Genomic DNA, 27,784 nt, shown 5'->3' with positions numbered 1-27,784 from the left:
ACAGAGAAAAAAGGCTGTTGGAAATTTTAAGTGGCGTCACTGCTAGAAAAGAAAATACTAAAGAAGAGAAGACAGGTCAGGCTGTCTAAGTGCATGTGGAAAGATGTCCCACTCATGTCATCCAAATGCTAGTGGTTTTGATCCAGGACTATGGGAACACTGAAAAAAAAATCAATGGGATGATGGGAAGTTCCATTATTTCAGGGAGAAACCGAATTGTAAAAAAAAAGCAATTACTTTCAAAATAAGGGGTGAACGTTTGGCTAGTACGCATGAGAGTAAATGAGTGGAATGAAAGCCGAAAGGTTTTTCAGTAATCATTCCTCTACAGCTCCACTTTATGTTTTCCATCTGCACAACTGTGTAAAAAGATGTTCAGCTAAACAACTTCCATTGAGAGGAATAAAAAAAAAGGTTATGGATACAGTACATGGGTATTATATGTTTCAAATGTATGATTTGTGTTTCTCTGCCATTAATTGGACAAACTAGTTCATTCCTTTTTCTAAACTGCTGTTAACACTCAACAAACAGAAATAACAGAACTGAAATGCTATAGAGCTTCAGTGTGTACGTTTTGGGAAGTTAACCTATACAGTAAATGGTGAAATTATACAGTAGTTGTCTTTATACTACCAGTCAAAAGATTGGAATAATTATGATGTTCTTATGTTTTTGAAAAAAGTCTATAATGTCACCAAGGCTACAAGGATTTTATGAATAATACAGTAAAACAGTAATAAAGTAAAATATTTTTACAAATTAAAATAACTGTTTTCTATTTATTTTTTATACTTTATTCCTGAACATTCGAATAGCAGCCATCCTTAATTTGATGCAAAAAAAAAATATCATTATTATCAACATTGAAAATACATTAATGTGGGAATAGTGATAGTCTACCATTCAAAGGTTTGAGGTTAGGTAAAAACAGTAAGATTTTAAAAAAAGAAAAGGAAAAAGTACACTTTATATAGCAAGGAGTCAATGACACATCACATTCATCAAAAGTGACAGTAAAGACATTTATAATATTACAAACGATTTATATTTAAAAATGAATATTGTTCTTTTGAACTTTTTGTTAATTTAAGAATCCTGAAAAAACGTATCACGATTTCAACAAAAAAGTCGAATTGTTCATACTTGAGCACCATTGATAATAATCGCACTGTATTTGAATAAACACGGCCTTTTTGACCGTAAGATACTTCTTAAAAAAAAAAAACATCTTAATAATTCCAAACTTTGTGTGCATTTAAATGGAATAAGAGAAAGTAAAACAAACATATTCAAAGACTTCACCTCTTAAAACATTAACTTTTGCATTATCCATATCCATTTGGCAGATGCCTTTATCCACAGTGACTTACACTTCATTCAAGGTACACATTTGATCAGTTCATGAAAAGAACTGGAAAAAGAAGCAAATAGCTGTTCTTACCCTACTGGTATCCATCTGTGGTCTTGACGTGTAAGAAGAGGTAGAGATATTAAAGGTCTGAGGAACCAAGTACTCCTCAGCGTCCATCAGGTCATCCAGCTCCTCCTCATCTAGAAGACTCTGGAAGAACTTGCTGTGGCTGGGGCTGGGCAGCTTCATGCGATCGTCCCCCTGAGAGGAGGAATGACACCATCACTCTGCGATCACCTTGAGTTTAACGGGTGGTGTATCGGACAAAACTATTGATTTTCAAGGTGAGATGTAGTACAAAAATAACCGTATTCTCACCTGTATGACGAGGTATCTTTGAGGGTCTCGTGCCATGCGGCTGAACTCTGCAGCGAGTTCCTTAAACCGAGGCCGACTATCAGCATCAATCATCCAGCCTGGAGGTGAAAACAGAAAAAACAGCAGTAGTAACTACATTTGTCAAATACACATTTTTTATGGACACCGCAACAAATACATAAATACATTTAGCAGACGATTTTATCCAAAGCAACTTTAAGCGGCACCCCCCCTTTTTTAATAGACATGAAAATGCACATTCCAAACTTAAATGGTTGTAATTCAGGAATGCTTTGGAATATAGATGTACGATTGGTCTTGTTTTAAAGAAGATATTTGGCATATTTCTGTAGAAGTGAAATAAATTAAGAAAGTTAAACAGAAAACAATTATAGTTTGAGTTTATGATAATGTACAATGCTAAAATTTTAATTATTCATATTTTATATAAAATATATATTTTCAAAACCTGGAGGACTCAAAAAATGCAAAAAAAATCAAAGCCCAAAATCTGAAGTTGTGTTTCAAATTGTAGGTTGATATCTCAAAAAATAAGCTTTCAGTGAGATTTTGTTTGGGCGCAGTACCAAACTTTTTCACTAATTGACATTACTGCCCATATAAGGGAGCCTCCATTTCCATATGTAGTTTGAGTGATCTGAACCATTATTTTTTTACAATTTTCATACAATTTATGAAGTAGACATCCTATTCAGAAGTATAGGATGGTTTGGCAAAAGTTTGGCAGATTTTAAAATGAATTCAAACACAAAAGAAACACGTATGTGCATTATAGCTCGCTGCCACATCACAAATGCTGAATCTATTATATTATCTATTATATCTATTATATTTTTATTATATTTAAAACATTTTCAGACCTTTTTTTCTAAAATAATTGAATGGATGCTATCTTTTGAACTCTTGGCATGAAAACAAACTGAGGTTTCTACCATTCTTTTATGATTTTTCATGTTCATCACTATTTCAAAATAAAGGTCTGAACACGCCTTAGGAGTATGAAAACATTATTGTTGCAAATTGATAAATTACGGCTCCTCTGTCATTTATTTTGAAAATCCGTTTACAAATATGTAAACTAGAGATAGTAAGCTTTCAAATGATATATAGTTTGTCAAGATTAGTTTAGGTTTAGTGTAGGATATTACTGTTTTAAATATGTAATGGCGGTGCCAATATAAGGGGTTACATTGCATTTCAAGGGACACATTTTTTCATTCTTATCAGTTCTTGCTTTTCCTTGGGAATCAAACCCATGACCTAGGCGTTGCAAGCACCAACGCTCTACTGTTTGAGCTACAGCAAAGCTACTAAATACTAGACAGATAGACAATCCAAACAAAGAATGCATGCATACATATATGGATAAACAAACAAACAAATAAATAACACATTTTTATAAAACAAAAAAGAAATTCAAATGTAGAGACAGACAGACAGACAGACATAGTCACATTGAGTTAGAAATTGCCTCCAAATTACTGAACTTCTTACAGTTCTATTATGTCTCTGTCAGGAAGTAACATGCCCTCACCTTGCAGCAGCCCGCTCCTTATTTCCTCCCAATTAATTTCCTTTCACTTCTCACACTCAAACATATTAACCAAATGAGCAGCAATTACTCACGCAATCACACCACGTTTCATCTCCATCAATATTTCGCATTTCATTGTCCGTGGGGTTACAGATGTCACAGCACGTAGAATCACAAACAACAGCTTACAGTCAAAATGTAATTAGAATTAATGGGTTCAATCCGCGTCTCATTTCATCTCTTTGTGTTTATTTGATTGAGCCAGCTGAGAAACCCCAGCGCTCCCCAAGCTGCTCATTTCCACAGTCCACACGGCTGTCTGGCTAAACATGGCGAGCGGATGGGCTAAAAAACCATGTGTCTGCATTTTCTAAATAAAATATCATATTAGTATATAAATACAATGTGGAAAAATCATGTTAAAACTGTTTTGAGAAAATGAAAGTTATTTGTAGTACCTTACATTATCATTCAAAAACTAGGGTAATGAATAAGGTAATCAAGACATATGTACAATCAATTAACTTACATGTATGTGTGCTAGTGCGTTTCTGTAAGATTTGAGTTACTGATCACATTCAGGGTTCTACACAACACTCACATTTCACCATCACCATGTAGACGTCTATGGTGCAGATGGGCGGCTGGGGCAAACGCTCGCCCTTCTCCAGGATATCTGCAATCTCACGTGTCGAAATCCCGTCGTAGGGCTTTCCTCCGAACGTCATCAGCTCCCAGATAGTCACCCCTGAATCACAATATACAAGTCGCATTTTAGATAGTGTGTTTGTACAGTCTATATACAGTATATATACAGCATCTATTTGAAATAGAAATCTTGTAACATTAAAAATGTCTTTACTGTCACTTTTGATCTTTTTAAATGCATATTTGCTGAATGAAATTATTACAGTATTTTCTTCAAAAAAAATTCAAGAATGCAAACTAGGACACTGTGGGCCCTATTTTAACGATCTGAAACACAAATATCAAACTTGAAACGCAAGTAACTTTGTGGACGGATCCCGGGCGCTGTTGCTATTATACCGGCGGGATAAATGACTCTTGCGCCCGACACAAATCTAAAATGTGTTGGTCTGAAGTAGCTTCATTATTATTTATAGGTGTGGTTTGGGCGTAATGTGAAATAAACCAATCAGAGCGTCCTCTCACATTCCCTTTAAGAGCAGGCGCACTTGTTCCATGGCGGTTAAACAGGCGTATAATAATTTGGGTAAATGTGTAATCTAGATTTATGCCTATTTTTTTCACATCTTCATGGACACAACAATGATTTCCCTCGTGTGTTAATATGTTTCCATGTAATAATGCATGATTTGCAAAAATGAAAACTGCTGCATCCGTTTAGACGAGAATCAAAGTGTATGCGCGTTGTTCACACGCTACATAATGGCCAAGCATGCGCCCTTAAAAGAGCATATGACTATCGCACAACGCTCCACTGACTTTAGACGAGGTTTTTCCTGGTCGGTGGCGGAATTGTTTTCTGGAACTGCAAAATATCACCAGGGAACGTTTGCGCTGGAACACGCTTCCTCCCGCGAGCGCAAGTTCATTCCCTAATTTACCGACGTGCGAATGTGGAGGGAAAAGTCCGCTGTGCGTCGGGTGCAAAATAGGACAAATACATGCGTCGGTGTACACAGTCAATTGCGCTGGGTGCGAGATAGGGCCCTGTAAGTGTTTTACTCACCATAACTCCATACATCGCTCTGGTGTGTGAACTTCCTGTAATGTATGCACTCTAAAGCCATCCACTTGATGGGCATCTGCATAAGAGAAAATTCTAATCAGGAAGTAATAATCTGGAAATATACAGTATTGCAATCATGTTTAATTAAACACATGAATTTTTTAAGTTCTAAAAGAAAAAGAAAAAAGAAACAGCACTGCAATATGATTAGAAATACAATCAAGCAACTACCACTCTCATTGATTAATGACGTTTTTTGTCCAAGCCACCATTTAAAAATGAGTTCAATAGAACGGTTCAGAAAGTTTTATGAGTTTGTCAGAACCAGTGTGTCTCAGGTTCTAAACACTGACCTTGCCTCCATCTGAATTATACTCCTTTTCATCAGCGTCAAGCAGGCGAGCAAGTCCAAAATCAGTGATCTTGATGTGGTTTGGAGATTTTACCAGGACGTTACGAGCCGCGAGGTCCCTGTGCACCAGCCGCCTCTCCTCCAGGAACATCATACCCTGCCGAAAGAGAATATCTGAGTGCTTCTTTCCAAAAACACAATGATTATCATGAATGCAACTATAAGTAATTAAATTCAGAACAGTGGAGGTCTGTTAAAATTTACCCAACAAAAACAGCTGTATTTTAAAGTCAGCACAAAATTATAATTTTTTGCAGTGTTTATTTATAAATGATTTATTCATTTCATGCACCAAAAAACCCCCAAAAAACAATTAAATGAATGTCTCTCATATAATCTTTAACCAAAATATCCTCTCCTCCTCTAGCAGCGACATCTCTTCTTTAATAATAACGTGTTTACTGGCGTGTGGGCGGGACAACCTGACACTCACATGAGATCGACCAATAACAAACCACATCCCTCAAAGCACCCAATCAATTCCCACCCTATTATTTTATTTATTTTTTTATTTTCAAAAAAGCCATTTCACTTGAATGAATCACAACAGGGAAGAAAAAAAGATTACAAATGTCTTGCCGTAACTAAAATTACTTTCGGTAGAAAGTTTAGTGCACTTCATTGCAGAAGTAGAACAAATCTGATTGATTGTGAGAAATAGATGAAAACAAGTTGGTGAAAAAAGCTTACTGCTAATAAATGACCTAACCAAAACACGTTTTCAAGGGTTCAACGCCTTCCTCTGTGTGTAATCCAGTACAACAGAGCATATGTTTACAGATCTTTCCAAAGATCCTTCAATGTTTGTACACAAATGGTGACGGTGATGTCTTAAAAAGAGTTCACTGAAAACCACAAAGCATTGTTGTTTCAACAGAAACTTTTCCAGTTTTAAAGAAACATCTATACCAACAACATTGTGCAGTTATGAGAACAAACTGACATGTTTGAGAATTCTGAAGCGAGTAATTGTCCCTGCAAGTTGTGTTTCTTTTCCCGCTCATCTTTACTCTGAAAAAGATTGAATGGCACAGTTATAAAATTGCTTTCATTTCAGTCAGTGATATTTTGCAACAAAGAAAAGTGCAAAAAGATACCCTAAGGGACAACAAAAACATTTCAAGGGTGCACTTTAGGTGTACGATGACAATTATATGAGGAAAGGACTGGTCTGAATTTTTCCAATGTTTTATTATGAATTCAACATTCAATAGAAGACAACAGTGACCGACGGGCTGTGTCAAAACAGTAACTGTCTGAAATGAGGAGAAATGAGTAACATGTTTCTCTGTAGCACCATTCTCTTTGTCACACCGTCCATCATTTGAAGGGTGATATGTTTTCCTGCTTAATAGCTGCTCAAAATTAGTTCGACAGAAGCAACAGAAAAGCAGACAAAAGCTGAATCAAGAACATTGTGTTAAAATAAAAATAAAAAATTGTCCTGAAAGTAACTTTTTGGCATGACAGACAAATGTGAAAATTAAACAGGAGCAGAAGACTGATACTGAGAGAGTGAATCATGGACTGATAAATCTGATTTCTCACGCACGCACACATTGTGTTTTCATGTTTTATGGGGATAAAGATTAAAGATTTAAAAAAGAAAAAAAACATAACGATTTTTATACTGTACAAACTGTGTACTCTGTCCCCTTACACTAACCCTACCTATCACAGGAAACTTTCTGCATTTTTACATTTTCAAAAAACATAATTTAGCATGATTTATAAGCTGTTTTCTACAAGGATTTCGTATATTGCCATCTTTGTGGGGATATTCTGTCCCCATAATGTAGGGTTTACCAGGACACACGCACACACGCACGCATTAGTGTTCAAAAGTTTTGGGTTGGAAAGACTTTTAATGTATTTGAAAGACGTATTTAATGCTCACCAAGGCTACATTTATTTGATCAAAAATACATAAAAAATAAACCGTAATATTGTGAAATATTATTACAATTTAAAATAGTTGTTAGTTTTTTTTATATATATATATATATATATATATATTAAAATGTGATGTATTCCAATGATGGCAAAGCTGAATTTCCAGCAGATGAGACGTTATGGATCTGTGTTTACTGTTTTGAGAATACGAGGCATAGTTTTAAGAAATGTGTTGACAATGAATTGAGAAAAACTGTAATAAAATGTTAGTACTGTACATATCAGTTAAACATAAATAATTGTTATGTAATTTATTATATATAGTTTGTATATTATATTTGCATATCAATATTTACACATACAGTATTTATTTAAAAATTAAACAATTGCATACATTTACACTTCATGGTTTAATGTATTCTGACAATATTTACATGTAATAAATTATTAACTAATAATTATTATTAAATATGTGCAAATACTAATCACTCAATTTAAAAAAGGTGTGCATATTAATGAATGTATAGCCAACTGTATAGCATTACTGAACAAAATAGAACAAATGCCAATAATATATGTTTTAGGTAGCAGACCAATACCCCACAACAGTATAACACAATGTATAATGCATGTATTTATTTGGCTACTTTAAGAGAGCCAGAATGGAGCGACGCCGATACACTTACAGTGCAGTAAAATGAAAGTGTATTTAAAACAGATTACTTCTGGGATTGGACATTCAATCAATGGAAATGTTGATTACTACAAACCTCAGCATACCTGAGCCAAGTAGTATTCATCCTGTCCTGTATCTGTTAAAAAGAATTAAAAACCCATGGAGCGTGTAAGACATTAAACACTTGATTCTTCAGTGCTAAAGCAGCGGTCACGACACAGGGGAAGAGCAGAGCGAGCCCTGAGGGAATGAATTTCTGTTTAATGGTTAATAAAAATAAATGGATGGTTTGTAAGACTATAGGAAGATGCTGTTCATTTAGAATAGTGCTGTGTAATTTATCCTTTGAGAGATGCTGGGCTTGCACTGCTGTTGACACAGTTATGATGTGGACTGGGTATGTTTTATTGCCGTTAAGTGACTGGAGATTGTGCATATTATTCATTCCAAATTAGAGAATAAACAGTAAGAAATTTGGATAGGGACATCTAAAGCCAAGTGCTCCATTTTAAACATTGTTCTATCTATAAAATATTGAAAAAAAAAAAAAAAAAAAAAAAAAAAAGGTAAGACTATTTCGATAGTCCTCTAATATAGTCTAATTGAAGTACCTTTTAACTGCATGTCAACCATCAGTCATTAGAGTATTACTAGACTGTTTGGTTAATATCTGCTAACACTTTATTTTGATGCTCGCTGAACATATATTATACTGACTATAAGTATAGCCCCTTTCACACAGCGCGTTGATCCCGAGAAATTGCCAGAGTGCCTTCTGTGTGAACGCAAACACGTCCCAGGATTGATGCCGGGATCGATCCCGGGTTGGGGACCTAGTAACATTGCCGGGATCAGTCCCGGGAACACGCTCTGTGTGAACAAAAGCCGTAATCAATGCTGTAAGGTGTGTGTCGTAGTGATGACGCTGAAGCTGGGATCGTTCGCCAGCTAGTGAAATCGTGCTACGTAATGCACTACACTACAAATAATGAGAATAATTGTTTACAATCACAACTTTCTAACTTTTGTCAAATCAACTTAGATAATTAATGTAGTTCAGATAAAATTATATTTTGAGTTTCTATTGATTAAACCAATCTCCTTCATTGCATTAACTCAATTGTTTAATTTCAATTAACTCAAATTTTTAAGGCAATCAGGTAACTTACTTTTTTAAGTTAAACCAACAATCTTTTTTCAAAGTGTAGTTTATGATCGAATCAGAAAGAAAAAAAAATGCACTAGCGAGAGAGAAATCGCAGCTCATAAGCAAAGTTAAGACGCTGGAGACATTACGTCACATCGATGTCACGTGTCTTTATGGGATCTTTAAGGGTTGTGTGTGAACGCACGCACAGATTCCGGAAAATTACTGGCTGTGTGAATGAACCAAAATCAAACAATCCCGAGTCACATTATCCGTGTATTTTCCAGAATCTTTGTGTGAAAGGGGCTTACAGTATGTCTGCTTATTCAACTAACCTGAACCCTAACCTAACAGTCTACCAATATTCTAATGAGAGTTAGTTGACATGTTGTTGCAAAGTAATTTATAGTTAGCAGAATCTAAAGTGAACTATCAAAATAAAGTGTAACCAAAAAAATAAAAAAATAAAAATCAAATCTACAATTTCTTTTAGATCTTTTATAAGAAACCAGCTTAATACTTAGCAAACCTGCTAAAGTGTTTGTTCTCAAAACACACCATACACTGCACTCAACAGCAAACTTGGAACCTGTAACCAAGCTGCTCATTTCACATGCAAAAAGCTTAACCAATTAAAACAGAGATCATTTGCATTTGATGCAATATGACAAACATTTGTTTACTTGGAATAGAGCAACACGATTAATCGCGAACTCGATTCTAACACCCACACTATCTTATTCCTAAATAACAACGATTCAGCTTTGTCTATTAAACCTTTGACAAGTATGATCACACAGTGAACATTCACATCTGTGTTGGATTTGAAACAGCTTCACAAACAGTCTTTTCAGCCACACAGTATCATTATTTCAGTGTTACAAATTCAAATGATCACAGAAGTATATCTAAAAGTTTATAGTTCGAAACTAAACATTGATATATATGGTAGCGATCAGAAGAGTAAATCTGTCGTTCAAAAACAATGATTCATCCAGTGCTTAATGAATGATTTATTAGTGAGTCGTTTAAAACTGATTTTAAACAATATTAAATTGCATGTTATTTTGTTTAGTTTTGAATCGTAGGAGTACCGTGATGTCTATTTTTAACAACAACATCAACAAAAATCAATCCTCAATGTATCCAGAATCGTGAAACCAAAAACAAATATAGTGTAAAGACAGTAAATGGGGTGATGTTGACATTTTGAATAAACACAATCAGATAATTTTCAGTTTGATATTACTGGGTTTAATAACTGTTATGGTTGTTGACAAGATGTCAAGGCTTGAATGGTCCAGTTGGTCTAACTATATCACCAGCCAACCAAGGCACTAAATAAATGTGAATGCTAATGGTTGCTTTTCCTCAGGTATTATCCTTGGAAGAAGTGGTACATTTCTAAAAGCATCGCTTGCTTTTAGGACTTTTGAGTTCTCTATATTCATACCTTTAACTTTACTTGAAAAATAAAGATGGAGAGAAGACATAGGAAAAAAAAGATAGCAAAGAGCAATCCTTTGTGTCCACTGTTTGAGACTACGCAGATGAAAGTAGGAGTATCCTAATCAAAACGCTGCCTGCGTTTAGCATAACAAGTCATCTGCATGCCGATCCAGGGAGCGAGACTTAATGCCGGCGTGAGGTGCATTCGGGTGCATTCATAGAGCGTCTTCTCATCTCACTCTTTTATGCACCAGCTTTTATGTGAGCATTAATAAAGGTTAAAGTTTCCTTGGAACGGAAGAGAAGAGGGTCCCTCGGTGCCCTATTACAACATATTCTTGCCTCTGGATAGGCAAATAACAAAAATTAGACTCACTTGATTATTTGGAACTAATTAGAGAGTGAAAAGAAAAGAAAAGAAAAGGCGCTATGGTGAAAGCATGCTTAATTCTATAGACGATAATGCTGGCGGGGTGGGAAGGGGGGTTGGAACGAAAGGGAAGACGCACATCATCAGCATCACAATGGAAATCTATGATATGTATTTTTCAAAATTCTGAAAAGTTAAAATCAAAGGTATGCATGTTATTATCATGTGGCTAAAGACAATGATGCATAATATGGTTGCTGTGCAAGACTGTCAGTGCATACATCGACTAATTGAGTTTTATTTTATTTCTATATCAATATTCTTCAAGAACAGTATGCAGACAGGCACAGAATGTACTGATGATCAATGGTAACTAATATCCACACCAATGACAAACCTAAAAAAATCTCAACTTAAAAAGAGCTTTCCATTAGTTAGTATGACAATTTGTTGCGTTCATGTGTGCTCACCACAAACATGCAATCATTTTGGCATGTCTTGAAGGCAGCAGTATATTCTCTATTTTAGAAAAAAAAAGAGAATGTTGGAGAATTTGTTGGTGCCATAATTAATTACCATAATGAACCTAAATAAAAAAAAAAGGATTACAACAAATACTGCTCCATTGAAATGTATGTTTCTTTATGAACTGATATGTTTACACACTTAGAACTCCTACAAGGTCAAAGTGAGTCGGTCATTACTGGATTATTTTGATTTATCCTTAAAAGCCTAGCTTACATGTGATAATGCTGCACTCACGCTCTTTCCATAAAACATGGTTGTGTTGTACACTATTGACAATATACTTTTTTGCCTGCAAAATTGTACTAATGTGACCGTACCTTAATGGTGACACCAACAAAAACAGTCTGAGATAGAACAGAAGCAAAAATTAGTTGTGTGGTTAAAAAAAAAACTCAGAACATAATTGGTTACTTTCAAGATATTATGTGTAGCATTTTTTAAATTGTGACTTTTCAAAAGTGATACAGTATGTTGCCATATGGGGATTACCGTGGTCAGAAAATAGAACTGGAATATACTAGACTGTTGGCCGCACACATTCAGAAATATCCTGCGTGCACAACTGAGCACTTATTTTGTTCGAGTAATGCATTTGCATTCACTCACAAACAAACACGTTTGTAAATCTCAAAAGAAAAGATGGCACTAAGAGCCAGTGTATCCCCTAGACTTGCATGAATAAAACAGAAGATGTACTAATAGCCTCTACATACTGAAACTGCGCAATGGGAATATAAGTATGAAAATCCTCTTGTGGAGACTCCTGAAGCATTACATTGTTTTCCAGAGACATTGCGAGTCTTGTCTCTACCCCCAACCTTTGGACTGACAAGAGCACAGTGGTGAGAATGTCCATCATCCGGACGAGTCTCAAATGACACCTCTACTCAGTCTACAGGAACACTCTGTTTTTCAGGGGCATTGTAGGGCACTAATCTAACAGTAATATGTTTAGAGATAAATAGATTCACTGGCCCTGATACAGGTGTACTTCACATGATCTGAGCGTGATAAAACAAAACAAAAAGTGTTAGATGGACAATTTCGAAGTGAAAAACAAAAACAGCTGTTTTAGGTAATGTTGTTTTTTTAATTGTTTTCAATGGGAGAGCCGCATATTTATGACATTGCCAAGCGTCTTATTCACACCGAGTGCTGCATGCTTGTTTTTTTTGCTCTGATTGCCGAGAAAATGTTCAACTCTGGGTAATTCAACGCAGTGCTCATCGATGCCACTTCCTACCCAGTCGTCCAATCACTGTAGAGGAGGAGCGGGACAGATGCCACGACAACCGACCGTATCCTGCTTAATACAACGAAAAAGGTGTAGCGCCTGAGACAGATCAGACACACAATTATTTGTTATGTTTAACAAATAATCCATAATATCCCTCACCCAATGAGCAAACCATGGGCTAGAGTTATCTGAACTACCCCCAAACTGCAACTAAGGCCCGCTTCACAGCAACCGAAGCGTCTCAACTGGGGGAATAAAGCTGCATCGCTGAAGCACTCTCAAGCTAGAAGTTTCCAGAAGAATACCTGCCATTTTCAGCAGGCTAAAAACACTTTGGTGAACAAACGGCCTTACTGTAGTTCTACCCTGCTGTCCACAACCAATGTCACAAAACTGAATGGGGGAGAAGAAATGTGACAAAGCACAGAAAGAGCATCTCATTTAAGTCAGCATCCATTTACACGAGGTTTTCAGGAATACAGCTGGCCAGATTCTGACCAAATAGTGAAGATTTACAGGATCTAAAGAGCAGAGGTGAGCTTCTCTATTCCCAGAGCGTCCCACTGCCCCCTCACATGGCATCTGCTGAAATGTCACCACTCAGGTAATAAAACAATAAATCTTTTTGATATTTAGGAGAGTAAATATCACAAAGTAACCCTGATTTTTTTTGAAAAGGAAGAAAGAAAGAGGTTACTATTAATAATGCAATGCCAAAACTCAATATCAAAAGTGTAAATTCAATAAATAATGTGTAAAGCAACAAGTAATCATCAGTCTGTTTCATGGTGAGCTCACTGCCACTATAATAAATAGTTATTAATTAATTAATTATAAATAAATATGTATTTTGTTATGGTCATTCTGTGAAATATGGAGTTTTGCTGTCATTATACACAAATATTTAACTGTGCAATGCAAAGAGAACATAAATGTTGGTATTCACTGATAAGTCATCATCATATTTCCATCTACTATTTATTGGTTTAAATTGATTTGTATAGTTGTGATCTCCGAGTTCATAAACAATACAAAAGGGGAAATTATTACCATTTGGTTTTGAGAAATGTTAGAGTAATTGTGGGCTGTAATGAAAGGCTCGAGAACCTCTTTCACATTTCACGAGTCCAAGGCGAAGGAGAGGCTAAGATTAAATGCCATGAAAAGATGAAGGTGCAAATTAAACCAGAATGCCATTAATTTCCATGTTCCATTTCTGGTAATGGCTACAATTTAAATGACACTTTAGCTGACATGGACTTAGCTCTTCGTTCCCATTACAAACTGCAATTATCTACAAATTACGCCTAGTGTCACTAGTGGTGTCAACAGCTTACAACCCCAAACCCTACACATGAAATCCTACAGTTTAATAGACAAACACACATTTACACACTCATTAATGTAGGTGGAGAGTGTTTCTAACCAGCTCACAAGAAGAATCTCGTTTAGCAGTTTTCCTGATCCCACATTACCTTTATGATCCTTGAAATGAGAAGAATCCGTCTGTATATTTGCCCCTGAGACCCTCTAAACAACCTGATGTCACTAGTATTCATAGGTGTAGGTGTAAAAAAGAAACCACATATGTAAAAATGTGTAAGAAATATTAAGTTAATAATGTCCATATATATATATATATATTCGTTGTGTTGTGCATAACTGAGCCGCCGTACAAACTGATTTCTTCAACATGAGTTCACTATATTCAAATGGCCTCCACAGTCACTAGATCTCAATTCAAAAAATGTCGTGGAATGGGAAATGTTGGAAAGTATGGCGATAGCGCAGCTATTAGAGCATTCATGTATGGAAATCAATCTCGAAAGCCAGTCATTATTGCTCTGCACAAAAACATAAGGTTCAGTTGTATGCAAATACATTTATAGAAATTTAGGTTTCTCATTTGGATACTAGGAAATAGTAGATGAATGAAAAATGGAATGGATACGAGATTTTTGTGTGACCTGGAGCTCCGTAATGAGGCCAAAGGAGATGAGCCTGCAGCAAACCAAAGCCGCTTGTGCGGGGAGGAGACACAGAGGTACTCGCAGAGTACACTGCGTTTCCAAGTCTGCATCTCAGGAGAACACACACAGTATGCAAAAGAGGGAATCTTGGAAGGAGATCCCTTCGGCACAACGGGAAATTTCTGATGAGGGGTTCTAGTGAAACCTGTTTCACAGTGGCAGATTCACAAATAAATGTAAATAAATTACACAAGATGCCTTGTTGTGCATAAGAAAATGATGTTTTGGACAATTATGAATAGCTCCGTAATACTGTGGGTGGAAAATATCAATTATACCATTTTCTTCATTGTTGCAACTCAATAGCTGCTTATAGTGATCAAAGCATGCTGGGAAAGATGCTTGTGTGTTGGGGGTCTGCCCACTGTCATACATGTAGTGCAAAGGGGGTTAACACCCGTTCTGATTGGTCAATATCTCACGGTCATAGTAACAGTAGCTATTGCTTGGCAGATCGGAAAGGATTGATTACTGTGACGTGAAAAGGATTCACACCAGTTAATATTTCAATTGAGAACTGAGGCACGTAATCTGCTTTAAATACATCATCCCATAATGAGTGCAATCTCATCCTCATGCCGAGGTTATTATTTCACTGTGTGCAGGAACAGTTTGGCAGCTAAATGAGAATTTGGCCGGTAACAGCATTTTAACATTTTCACAGCGTGACCGGGAAAACCTCTAGCAGCGGGTGTGTGTCACAGCAGAATTCCGGGGCAGGAATAGGCAAGGTTGTCGAGCGGTTTGCTCAACCTACAACCTGATTAATAGGTGCCATTAAGCCAAAGCCCAAAGCTGTGAGTTACAACAAACCAGCACCCATCTCTTGAACTCAGCCAATCCATTTACAGCAGACAGATTTCGTGTTTTTAAGGCAGTGGAACAGAGGGGACTAAAATGGGAATGCTGTGAAACAGAACGCAGAGTTCTCAGGCATTTTGACCAGGGAAATCCCATGACTATTCCATGACTTTTCCAGTCATATATTATTTAAAAAAAATATATGGTAGAAAACCAGTTTTATTCTTTAGTTCGAGAACCATGCTGGTAGTCAGTAGTGTTTCAGCATCCGGGTTGCCAGCTCTGCTCTAGTCTTGCCATTGGAAGCTCCTTGTAGCAGCCTACGATCCTGCTGGATCCTGCAGCCTATCTGGCAACCTCGAATCAGGGGGGAAGGGGAGGGATACACCACTCTACAGTAATTTGAAAGTGGTTACCTTTAAGCTTTGCGAACAGCAAAATAAAATGAATAAACAATGTTTTAAGTTTATTGCAAAATATGCATTTATTTAAATATTTAAGAGCGTAGGGAGGCCGACTCGATTATGTAATTCGCAGGGCTTCATGGGAGTGGGAGGAGCTAACCAGATATTTTGGCATGTTTTGCTTGTTTCGACTCGGATTAGTTTAATTCTCTGTACAGCATCATGGGTAATGTAGTTTTTCACAAATGCTGCTGTTCAGCAAGATTATTTTAAAACCAAGTTTAAGTAATGATTTAAAACCTCATAGTCTTTAAAGGTTTATAAGTTATCGTTAAAAATCAATTTCCCTACAGATAACCGGAACCCGACTGTTGCACTCTATAAATTCATGATCTGGGAATGAGCAGCCTGAATATTCTGCTAAATAACTCCTTAAATAACCCACAGAAAGATGAAAAAAAGATGTTTTGAGCAACAGCAGAGTAGATGGTGACAGAATTTTCATTTCTGCATAAACTATTCCCTCACTAAATACACGTACATACTAAAATAAACATCTTCTGAAGTCAAAAGCCAAGGCTGTGTACAAAAGCACACAACTGCCTGCAGCATTCACAGGGATGCCGTCTCACTGATGACACCAGCATGCGAAATCAGTCTTACCTTTGCGATCTGCACGCACCAGTTGAGCAGCAGCTGGGAGCCGATGTTCTCCTGGTGCTCATGTACGTAGTCCAGCAGGCAGCCGTGGGGCATGAGCTGAGTTACCAGCTGAATAGTGGGACTCAAGCAGACCCCCAACAGACGCACTAAATGAGGATGCTCCACGCTGGCCATGATCAGCGCCTCCTGGAAGCCAGAGACAAAAAAGATCGGGTCAATGCTGAATTTTGAATTATGGGTTGCACTTCCGGTTCGGGGAACTTCCACTCAAAAAGACTGGAACAAATCTTTCAAATTAATGCGATACAAATAATCCTTATCAGCCAGTTTGACTGTTATTTTCCTTCATATTTAATTTTGAGAACTCAGAAAAATAACATAATGGGATTTTAATGTGATATGGTATCAGAAGAAAATCTATGGTATCATTCACAGAATTCTTTTCCTCCTGAATATTTTCTTTTTTTCCGCTTCAACAGTATAAAAAGAGACAACATATACAGCTCATTTTTGGCCTGCTCTCCCGATTTAATTTATGATATATCCCATGAATAATTCACTGGAATGCACTAAGATTCTCTCATTTTTCTCATCTCTTTCCAGGTGTTTTCACACGGATGCTTTGAAATGTAATTGTCTCCCCTTTTCACTCCTTATCCCTATAAGCAGTGTTTACTGGAACGTTTCTAAAGCAGGTAAATACAGTATTTGTTATGTCAAAATGACGGAAAGCACTTTTATCACTCAATATTATGATATTATCACTCAATGCTAAAGTTAATGAACATTTTTGATTAAGGCAACATATTTTACATCATACAGACATATATTACTACAGTAATTTGTAACACATCTGTATTATCGCTGCGGAAATAATCAAGCTTCTGGGGTTATCCGTGGTCTGTTCTAGTCACTTGTTTATGCTTTTACAATTTTAAATTTCCTTTTAATGTTTGATGGTTGAAGGGTGAGTAGAATAATGTCACTTCATTGCACACTGCTTATTATTGCGTTCATAGAGGGAACCATTCACTGATTGTTTACCGTTTAACGGAATTTACTCCCATAGTTTGCATAAAGCATCATGGTGTGTAGGAAAAAAGTGCATATAAAGCATAACACGTCTCTCTGCAAATGCCACTCTACTCCTGCCTCCTACAGCGACAATGACCTCCATTAGAGACGGCTGGCTTGTCTTACTCAATTAGCCATATGTTTCAAAAGTATATACAGTTTTATGTGTTACAACGGAGACAGGGATGAGTAGCTCTGCATTAGCTTGCCTTCTTATATGTATGTGCACAGATAACAGAACACACAGACACACACAAAGGGATTCCCAGGCAATCACAGTCAGCCGCAGCACGTGAGGCCACGTTTTGATGGCTTTTTAAAGGAACTTGACCTCTCTCTGAATTTAGAACGAATTTAGAATGTAAGAAAGATAGAACGAAATAGAGACAACAAGAAAAAAAAGGACTAAGGACATATACTACTTTACTATATTTAAAGTTGAGATAAATTACATTTACAACTCATGTAATGTCTGCAATATAATGCATTCAAGTATATTAAAACTGAATATTTAAAAAGATCAGAATGTTAGCCAGCTCAATGGAAAGTATGGTTATTAAAAATAATAATGTATTTATTATTATTGCCATAACATGTATTATTAAAACTGACACTTTAATTAGTTCTGTAGTTATTAGAACAGCATTTGTTTGAAAGAAATCTTTAGAGACATTATAAATATATTTACTGTCAGTTTTGACCAATTTATTCTATCTTCAAAAAAAATCTTACTGATCCTAAACTTTTGAATGATAGTGTTTTTGGGTATTGGTTAACATCATTCAATAGTCAGCCAAAGACCCGTTTCAGAGGTGAAGGAAGATGTATCATATTTTGATCAAATTTAACAAGGGTCAACTTTTTTTCTTTTTTTGGGGGGAATAACATGCACCAAATTATGCAAAATTAAGACCAGGTATGTGTATTAAGAAAGTAAATTTCATTTTGTCACAACATTGATAGCTAAATTGACTGAAAAAGCAATTATAGTGGTATTATTAAGATCAAGGTAGTTAACTCACATCCATAAACTCCACATTGGCTTTAGGTCCTGTACTTTCATTGAGTATCTTTATAGCCACTGGAATCTTCACTGTTTCTCCTTCTGGAACCCAGATTCCCTTTTAAAGAAGACATCAGGATCGTCAATAACACCTCAAATCGTATAAAATCACAAATGCTGATAGGTAGACCCCCCAATGCACACAAAACGTAGAGGTGCTACCTTATAGACCATGCCAAAGGCTCCAGCTCCCAGAATCTTGACCCTCTTGAGCTCAGTTTCCTTCAATATCCGCAGCTGAGCCTGGTTTGGTGCTGTACCACTGGGCGTCAACGGCTCCACCAACTGCTTAACCAACCAAGTCTTAGATCAGTCACAACGTTTGGATGCACAAATACACAGAGCTCCAAAACAAGCTCTTAGAAGTTACATTTAACCATATTTTTAGGATTAAATTTGTTTATGCAGTAGTTATTGGGCCTCAAGAGGGAAAGAAAAGATGTTACTGGATATTTGGAGAGTAAACAGTTGTGAAGGGAACCAAGCTTGTGAAGATGAGAGGGGTAGGGAAGAAGGAAAGGTGAAAAGGATGAATAGAGACATAATTGCAAAATAGCAATTTGGCATTTGTAGTTTCATTAGGGCAAGGGAAAAAAGTGTGTGTGTGTGTGTGTGTGTGTGTGTCTTGGACTCATTTAGTTGCTTGTGCTCAACAATAAACAGATTGCAGACCTGTGGGGAAAAAAGAGCCAGTGTTCTTCAGATAATTTGGCTGTTAGGAATGTAATAAAATGTAAATTATTTTAAATTAAAGAAAACAGTGGTGAGATGTGAGGTGTTAGATTTAACTGACAAACAAAAGATTTCAGGTTCAAACCCAATAAAGTTTGATCCATGAGGTACCATCATTGTGTCTCCAGTAAACTGGCTTTTTTTTTTGTTGGTTGATCTTTAATCTTCATATTCCATAACATATGTTTTTTTTTTTCTTTTGTGGATCCCAAATGGAAAACTTTAGCAGAATGTCTAAAGTGCTCTTTTCCAAATGATATAACTTGCTACCGAGCTCCAAACATGATTTAAAATAAATAAAAGAATGTAATTAATATGATATAATATAATACATACAAGTTTTGCAGAAGTGTAGTGTGAACATTCTGTTAAACATCTTTGTTACACAGAATAACGAAAGATTTATGGGTTTAGAAGGACATACATTGAATAAGTTATCATATTTGGGATGAACTATTCATTTCAGGTTTCTACGGGGGAATTGTCTCTGTAATAAGTGCACCAAAATAAATTGAAAAAGTATTTGCTAAATGACAACTTAGTTGTTGTTTTTCTGAATTAAGGAATTAAACCCTTGATAGCAGTTTCACAGACAGGGCTTAGATTAAGCCAGGATTAGACCTCAGTTCACTTAGAACATTTAAGCTTTTATAAACATTCATTAGAAAAAATAAACATTACTGGCGTGCATCTGGAGACAAAACAATTGCACTGACGTATTTTAAGATATGTAAGTGCAAGTTGCTAACAGCTTAAACATGCATTTTAGTCTGGGACTAGGCTTAAAACTTGTCTGTGAAACCGGGGGCTTATTTATGTTCTTATTTATGAGAAGAAAGAATGTATCTCTCATCACACCCTGTACAAACAGCCCACTCAGAACGTTCAATCTTACCTAATGAAAAAGGCATTTTAATAGTGACATTTTAACAATCTATAAACATGTAAATTTGGTTCTCTCTTATTCAGGACTAACAGTTAATTTAAGTGACCAATCACAGCACAAAACAGAAGGCTGTCATTTGGTTTTATGGATGTGTCGACTGAACACACACAATGTGGAGCTGTCCCGATATGTGGTGCTTAAATACAGCATTTATACTGAGTATTTGAGGGAGCTGTCCAGATATGTGGTGCTGAAATAGCATTTGTTTAACATTCACTGTTAAAGGACAGTGTATGGGTAGAATAATAATATAGAGCTTGCCTTTCTTCTTAAGTAAATTAGTGTTTCAGGTTCAATATAACCATCAACAGAATTCGAAATTTTCTCAGTTTAAGCAAAAAAAAGTGTAAAAAAGCACATACAATGGAAGTACCGGTATATGAGGAGATGCATTAAAAAGGCTTTAAAGCAGAAATTGGCAGCTTGTATTTTTTATGCCACTTTTGTTAATTCTTTAGTGTGAAATTGATCTGTAAAGTTAGCTACACTTTCAAAACATCTCTGAGGTAATCGGCAAACATCCGGGTGGTCTGCTAGACCTCTCCACATTCTTGGCAGAAACGCATCACTTTCTACTTCAACAGAGGTCTCAGGTTTGCTAAAACGGATTTCAGGATTCTAGTGCGTGAGTGTCTCTGTCAGCTTTTGGATACAGGGCATCTTCTCAAGCTGACAGCTGTCTATAACACTGTTGCTCCACCTGCAAATTATCCAAACCAGCATAGACAGGCCATGTTTTTTAATAGGCTGCACAGTCATTCAGGGCAACAGGGCTATGCATTAACCCAACAAACCTGCCACACATTTAAGGAAGGCCCTCCGCTGAATACTTTATGTGCTGTATGCTGGGGAATTTTTAAGCATGCACCTTACCAAGAAACAAAACGAAAAAGAAATGAAAAACCTGTGGACAGGGGAGGAAATTGATGCAACGTGACAGACAGAAGAGACACAAGATATGATGCATAATGTATGGAATGTTCCTGTTTTAGTCCGTGCTTACTCATTTACTACACATATGAGAACAGGCCTCTCTCACCTCAGTCTCCAGGAAACGACGTAAAGCTCTCTTTTTCTTAATGCTCTTTCTGCGGATGTAAACGGCCACACCAAGAGCTATGATGACCATCACAAAGAGAGCCCCGATTAACCCCGCCGCAATCAGAGGAGTCCTGGAAGATCAAAAGAAAATTGATTAGTTCATTATTTTTGATATATATAAATATCCTTTATGTGATCATATATTCTGTTTTTATTTTTTTTGCAAATTATACTTGACCAAAGTTGCATTTTTGAAAGCCCTTACCTGTCCAACATGCCAACACAATCTTGCACTCGGGGTCCAGTACAACTGCAACACAGACAATCATATTGTTATAATCAACATATTTGAGATATATTGCAACAGACTGGTAGATTAAATTATGTATGGCAGTATTTATTATACTACATTTAATTTATTCAGATAAATAAAAAAGAACAAAATGATTATCCTATTTTTTAAATGACTGTATTAGAGCAATGATAAACTCACAAAGACCAGATACATACATGGTAATAGGAAAATTGGGTTCCACTTTATTTCGATAGTCCACTTTAGACATTCTACTAACTATGCAACTACATGTCACCTAACACTCAGTAGAGTATTAGCAGACTGTAGTAGACTGTCAGTAGACTGTTAGGTTAGGTGTTAGGGTTGGGGTTAGTAGAATGAGTTGACTTGTAGTTGCCAAGTTACTTATAATCAGTAGAATATCTGTTGGGGGACCATCAAAATAAAGTGTTAGCAGATATTAAGTAGACAGTCTACTAACACTCTAATGACAGTTAGTTGACATGTAACTGCAAAGCTACTTATGGCTAGGACTATGGACTATGGACTATCGAAATAAAGTGTTACCGAAAATTGAGCTTACTTGTTAAATAAATGCTTAAAGGGGTGGCAAAATGCACTTTTCACAAGATGTAAAATAAATATATGTTGCCCCCAGAGTGTGTGTGTGAAGTGTTAGCACAAAATACCCCACAGATATTTTTACATAGCATGTTAAAGTTGTCACTTTTTGAGGGTTTGCAAAAACGCAAAATCTCTGTTGTGAGATGCACACAGAGTGACTTTCCATTGCATGTGAAAAGATGGATGCTAAAGTTTGAGCTGACTCACAAATGTTGTTATACAACAACTCTTCCTCTTCTCAACATGGACTGTGTGTTCCCGGTGGCAGGGTTTATGTACATTTTAGGGTTGGTGATGTCACTAACCCGGGAGGAATGTCATGTAGTCCATACCAGCGATTTGTTGTAGTCCTTTTCTTTAAAAGAAAATATCTTCCTTTGCTTTGAACTTTGAGTGTTGTATTTTTAGCATTACAGACTAACTAAAGTTAGAAAAGTGAAATCATACTCAACCACCCCTTTAACTAATGTCACAATGTGAAAAGAAAAAAGTTTGAAAATACCCTTTCATTTCTTCATGCAAAATACCATTTCTTTCAATTTTCTTTTGATTTGAAATGTGACCGGGACATGTTTTCGTGAGATTCACCGAAGAGCATGACAGTCTTAAAGTGACTATTACAAACGAAACACTCAAGCTACATGTTAATAATTGTTTAATGTCAACTACTTTTTTGTCCAATGAAAAAGGTTGGGTTAGTGTTAGGTGGACACTTGATGTCCAATATGCAATCTGGGTCCTGCAGCAAAACCAGTTGCGGACCACTGATCTGTGGAGTCAGGAACCTGTTCTCTCTGCTCTCAAATCCCCCAGGCCCATGTGTCTAAGACTGAATGCGCTAAGCACGACAGCTTTACCCACATGGGCAATTAGGTCCGTGCTCTGGGCATATTGTGCTTGATGCAGTTAAAGGAAGGAAAGAAGCTTACAAATAGATTCAAGTGCAAACACAAGCAAACAGTCTTACCCCTGGGTGCAGTTGGGGTGGCAGGGATGGCACTCGTTGTTGGTCTCAGCATATTTGAAGATGAAGCTGTTTGCTCCCTGCAGACCATCAGGGCATTTCTCCACACAGTTGGGCCCATCTTTCAGATGCAAGCATTTCACGCAGTGATCTGGACCCTGTAATGGGAGAAAAGAGAAAGATAGAAGATTAGGAAATGCGTCTCAAGAGACTGAAGCACTGTTTAAAAGATGGAAAGGAAATTTTATGTAATCAAACAAGCACAGACGTGTAATATAATTCCAATGATGCATCATTATTTTGTATCTTCATACGGTTTCTAACACATTCAACCACAAAAACGACATCTTATGAAGTTCCAGGGCCAGTTGACACCGCACCGACAGATGCAGACCGACGGCAACAGACACTTTTCTGTGTGTTTCACCGATTAAACTTGCTGAATTGGGATTAGAATGTCTAAAGAAGTGACGTGCTGAAAGCTGGTGACTTTCGGTGTTGTTCAGCATTTGTCGGTACACTGTACATTGTGAATTGGCCTCTAAAGGACTTTCTGGTCCCTAAATACAACTTTTTATATGCAGTCTGAAGCTGCGATGAGATTAGGACGCATTCGACTCTGCCAGAAATCTAGGCTTTTCTGTTGTTCAATGACAAGGTTATCAAGTTTTATTTTAAGCAAAACAAAATCCAGCAACGAAAGGTTCTCGCATGGCGTTTAGACTCTTACCGGGCCATGGCAGGTCAAACTTTTCTCTCCGGCTTTTTCACACTGGCTGTCACACTCAACACAAACTGATCCATTGGCATACTCTCGAACATCCCTTGAACAGACAAAGAACAATGCGTGATGAGCCATGTATTGGATACAGAATGTATTTACAACATGTAGTGCAATTTTTACATAGCGACCAGGGGCTAGTGTGATTAAGTCCAAATCTAGGTCAGTTAACTAAACAGACATACAAGAAAAGTCATATAAATCAATGAAAGTGGAAACAGCTTAAGGAGCTGCCAATGCTACTTTCATCTGTTTCTGTTGTTGATAGTTTCATTGAGAGTATTAGAAGAGAGCAAAGGAAGAAAGCTTGCCGATTAAGACCTGAAAGAAGCATCTAAGATGTGAACAAATCAAACCTCCAGAGCATGAGTGCCAACTCAAAGTCTAAAACTGCAAGTTTTCATCCCACACTAAACATCACCCAGCCAATGCATGTCTCTAGTTGTGATTTGTATTGATTTCTCTTCAAAATAAGTGTATTTTACCCTCAATCTGTGGTATCCTGAAGTAAAACTTAAAGTGCCCCTATTTGCTAATGACAAGACAATGACAACGGTTCAAAATAACAAAAACAATGCCGTGTTTTCAGACCTTGATGCAAAGAAAACAAGTTTGTATTAATTGTTTAACAACATGATGGTATTTTTTTTTTTACTTCAGAAGAGTCATATTGCTGTTGGGAGATGGAAAATAAATAAATCAAGCAGCTCGGCTTCGTTTGACAGCTTGTGTCTTTCCTCTTGATCATTCCAGAGGTTTTCAATGGGGTTCAGGTGACAGGCCTGGAGTTAGGAATGGCCATGACAGGGTCTTGATCTGGTGGTCCTCCATCCACACCTTTATTGGCCTTGCTGTGTGGCATAGAGCATCATCCTGCAGGAAAAAACAATCCTTCGAGTTGGGGAACACTGTCAGAGCCGAAGGAAGCTAGTTTTCTTCCAGGATAGCCTTGTATGCGGCTTGGGTCAATAAATAAAATAAGTGTTTTCTTTGCATTACTTGAGGTCTGAAAACACGGCATGTTTTTTTTTTTTTTTTGACCAGTAGTCATTTTATGCAAATACATGTTTTACAAATTACAATATTTTTATTTGAACTTTGGAAGAAATTTTGTCAGTAGTTCATAGAATAATAAAAAAAAATGTTCATGCTAATCAAACAAATATAAAATAGAAACCAGAGAAACTGCTAATTTTGCAGTGGTCTCTTAAGAATTCAAGAATAGCTCTAGGAAAAACAAATCTTCTTGAATGAAAGAAACGCATGCATTTGCAAACAAAATCTTAGCATTGGACATTTTGCCTGTTCTTTTCAAAGCCTGTTTCCATGTCTCCATTTATTTTTTTTCCAGCCTGCCAGAAAAGCATGAGAGTCTGCCTATTCCTTTGATTTATAAATAGCATTAAAATAATTTTGATCCCTTGATCTCGATAGTCTGATCATGATAGTCATACTGAAGATATATCTTTGGAGCCAGCAGTCTATCTGAAAAAATCTGCATTTGAAAAAACACATTCATATTAAGGCAAATGCAATCTAAACTGGTTTAAGAAATAGAAGAGCAAGAAGACAGAATTTAAAAAAAGAAAAACTTGAAAAGCTGTGTAAATAAGCAAAGTGACACCACACATTATTTGTTTGCACACATCCTCACCCAAAATATAAGTTACAGGACTTGACACATGTCCTTCCTCGGCTGAAGTATTTGCACGAGAGACACTGTTCTGGACCGGGACCCCAGCACCCTGCCTCCGAACACAACGGGTCACAAACCATCTGCTCTTTAGCTGAAAAAACACACAAACATTAAGAAAGAAAACACTGCAACTACGTCATTCATTTGGAACTTGGATATTTCCATCCTGCAAGTGTGGTAAATACACCGTATGAGTACTTTTGTAGAACATGTATTATCCATACTTCAGAAAGCATGCTAAAAGGAGAATTATTTAGCTATTATTAGTTATACTAGCAAAAACGTATAAAATGCTCGACAGCCAATGTATTGGTAAGTTGTAAAAAAAAATATATATATATTTTACCATTTAATTTGAGCTATTCTGTGGGCATATATAAGATATATATATATATATATAATAAAATGTACAGTAATCTTAAATAAATTAAAATTAAATTGAAGGTCCTGAAACAGACCATTTAAATATGTTTCAAGTTCACCAACCACATAAGACAGTTATCCTTGCTCCACAATTGGGTTTGTAAAAACATTGTCCTTCATGGATAAACACATTGTGTGTGTGTATGGGTCTGAGCTGTTGGTCAGTTGTGTAGATCCGCTCGCTTTGATCGATGGTGTGGAAAAGAGGCTAATGAATGAGCCGGCTAACAGAGCCATTGATCCCTCACGCTACAGACTTATTATCACACTAATTATATCCAGCTTGGCGGTGTGCACTGGAAATGGCTCTCCGTCTGTTAACATCTTCATTAGTCCCACAAGTTTAACTTTCACAAGTAACATCTTACTTCAATGGCCTATTTCCAGTTTTAGGCTATCTTCAATGATAGACTCAGTTTGTGGTGTAAAGAGTTATCATTTATTGAACATCTATGGGTTTGTGAGATAAAAAAAGAGCTATTTTTGGGGCTACAATAGTGAGATGAACAGTTTTAAGAAGTCCCTTCCAAGACTATATTTATTTGATCAAAAATATAATAAAAACAGCAATATTCTGAAATATTATTGCATTTTAAACAAATGTTTTAGTAACACTTTAGTTTATGGTCCAATTCTTACTATTAAGGAATTGCTTAATAAAATGCATATTACTAGGATATTGGCTGTTTATTAGTACTTATAAAGAACACATTAATCCCTTATTCTGTATGAACATATTCTACATCACTTAATCCACCCAATACCTAAACTTAACAACTACCTTACTAATTATTAATAAGCAATAATTAGGAGTTTATTGAGGAAAAAGTCATAGTTAATAGTTAGTTAACAGCAAGAATTGGACCCTAAACTAAATGTTTTTATTTGAATATATTTTTCAAAAACAGTTGCACTGCTAAATATTTTTGCAAAACCATGATCAATTTGATATATTCTTTGATGGATATAAAAATAGAAAAAAATAACAGCATGTATTTGAAATAGGAATCTTTTTGGAACTTATAAAGATCTTTAATGTCATTTTTGATCAATATAATGCATCCTCGCTGAATAAAATCTTTTTGACTCCAAACTTTTGAAGAGTAGTGTATATTAATTATATTAACTATTATGTATTGGGTACATATGAGTCTCATATCTAAATAATTTTCATATGTTTACTCACATAACATATTTATGTTAACTCAATATCCAACAGCTTGGTCTGCCTTGAACAATAAATGTGTGATAAATGCTGTCGTGTGTGTATAAAATAAGTTTTTCGCATAACTCTTAATAGTCATGCATCTAAATTGCATCTTTTTGGAGCAAAAACACTTGGCTAAAATTACAAGTGGACAGGGAAAGAAAATGTTAACACTGTTAACAAAACGAATAACAACATAATATTCAGTTTCCTCACGGCTTGAGCCGATGATTCTCTTTTTATCAATTACAAAATGCAATAAGACATCATAAGATGCAATTAAATTGGTTGTATTTTAGCAACTAAATGACAGAATCTGATCCTCAA

General features: G+C 36.3%; 1 protein-coding gene across 1 annotated transcript in view; it reads right to left on the bottom strand.

Moving 5' to 3' along the window:
- Nucleotides 1-27,784, bottom strand: part of erbb4a (erb-b2 receptor tyrosine kinase 4a) — a 172,165-nt gene that overhangs the window by 6,341 nt on the left and 138,040 nt on the right. Inside the window, exons 13-25 of the mRNA XM_079615910.1 lie at nt 25,786-25,918; nt 24,081-24,174; nt 23,354-23,508; nt 21,733-21,777; nt 21,466-21,598; nt 18,911-19,033; nt 18,708-18,806; nt 16,612-16,797; nt 5,355-5,510; nt 5,002-5,077; nt 3,889-4,035; nt 1,733-1,830; nt 1,445-1,615 (exon numbers count right to left, since the gene is read on the bottom strand). Coding sequence (XP_079472036.1) covers nt 1,445-1,615; nt 1,733-1,830; nt 3,889-4,035; nt 5,002-5,077; nt 5,355-5,510; nt 16,612-16,797; nt 18,708-18,806; nt 18,911-19,033; nt 21,466-21,598; nt 21,733-21,777; nt 23,354-23,508; nt 24,081-24,174; nt 25,786-25,918 — 1,616 coding nt within the window. The remainder of the gene's footprint in view (nt 1-1,444; nt 1,616-1,732; nt 1,831-3,888; nt 4,036-5,001; nt 5,078-5,354; nt 5,511-16,611; nt 16,798-18,707; nt 18,807-18,910; nt 19,034-21,465; nt 21,599-21,732; nt 21,778-23,353; nt 23,509-24,080; nt 24,175-25,785; nt 25,919-27,784) is intronic.

Source organism: Phoxinus phoxinus (assembly GCF_949152265.1).
Source record: "Phoxinus phoxinus genome assembly, chromosome: 6".
Lineage (NCBI taxonomy): Eukaryota > Metazoa > Chordata > Actinopteri > Cypriniformes > Leuciscidae > Phoxinus > Phoxinus phoxinus.
The sequence above is the reverse complement of the archived record's forward strand: the minus strand, read 5'-3'. Positions and strand labels throughout refer to the sequence as shown.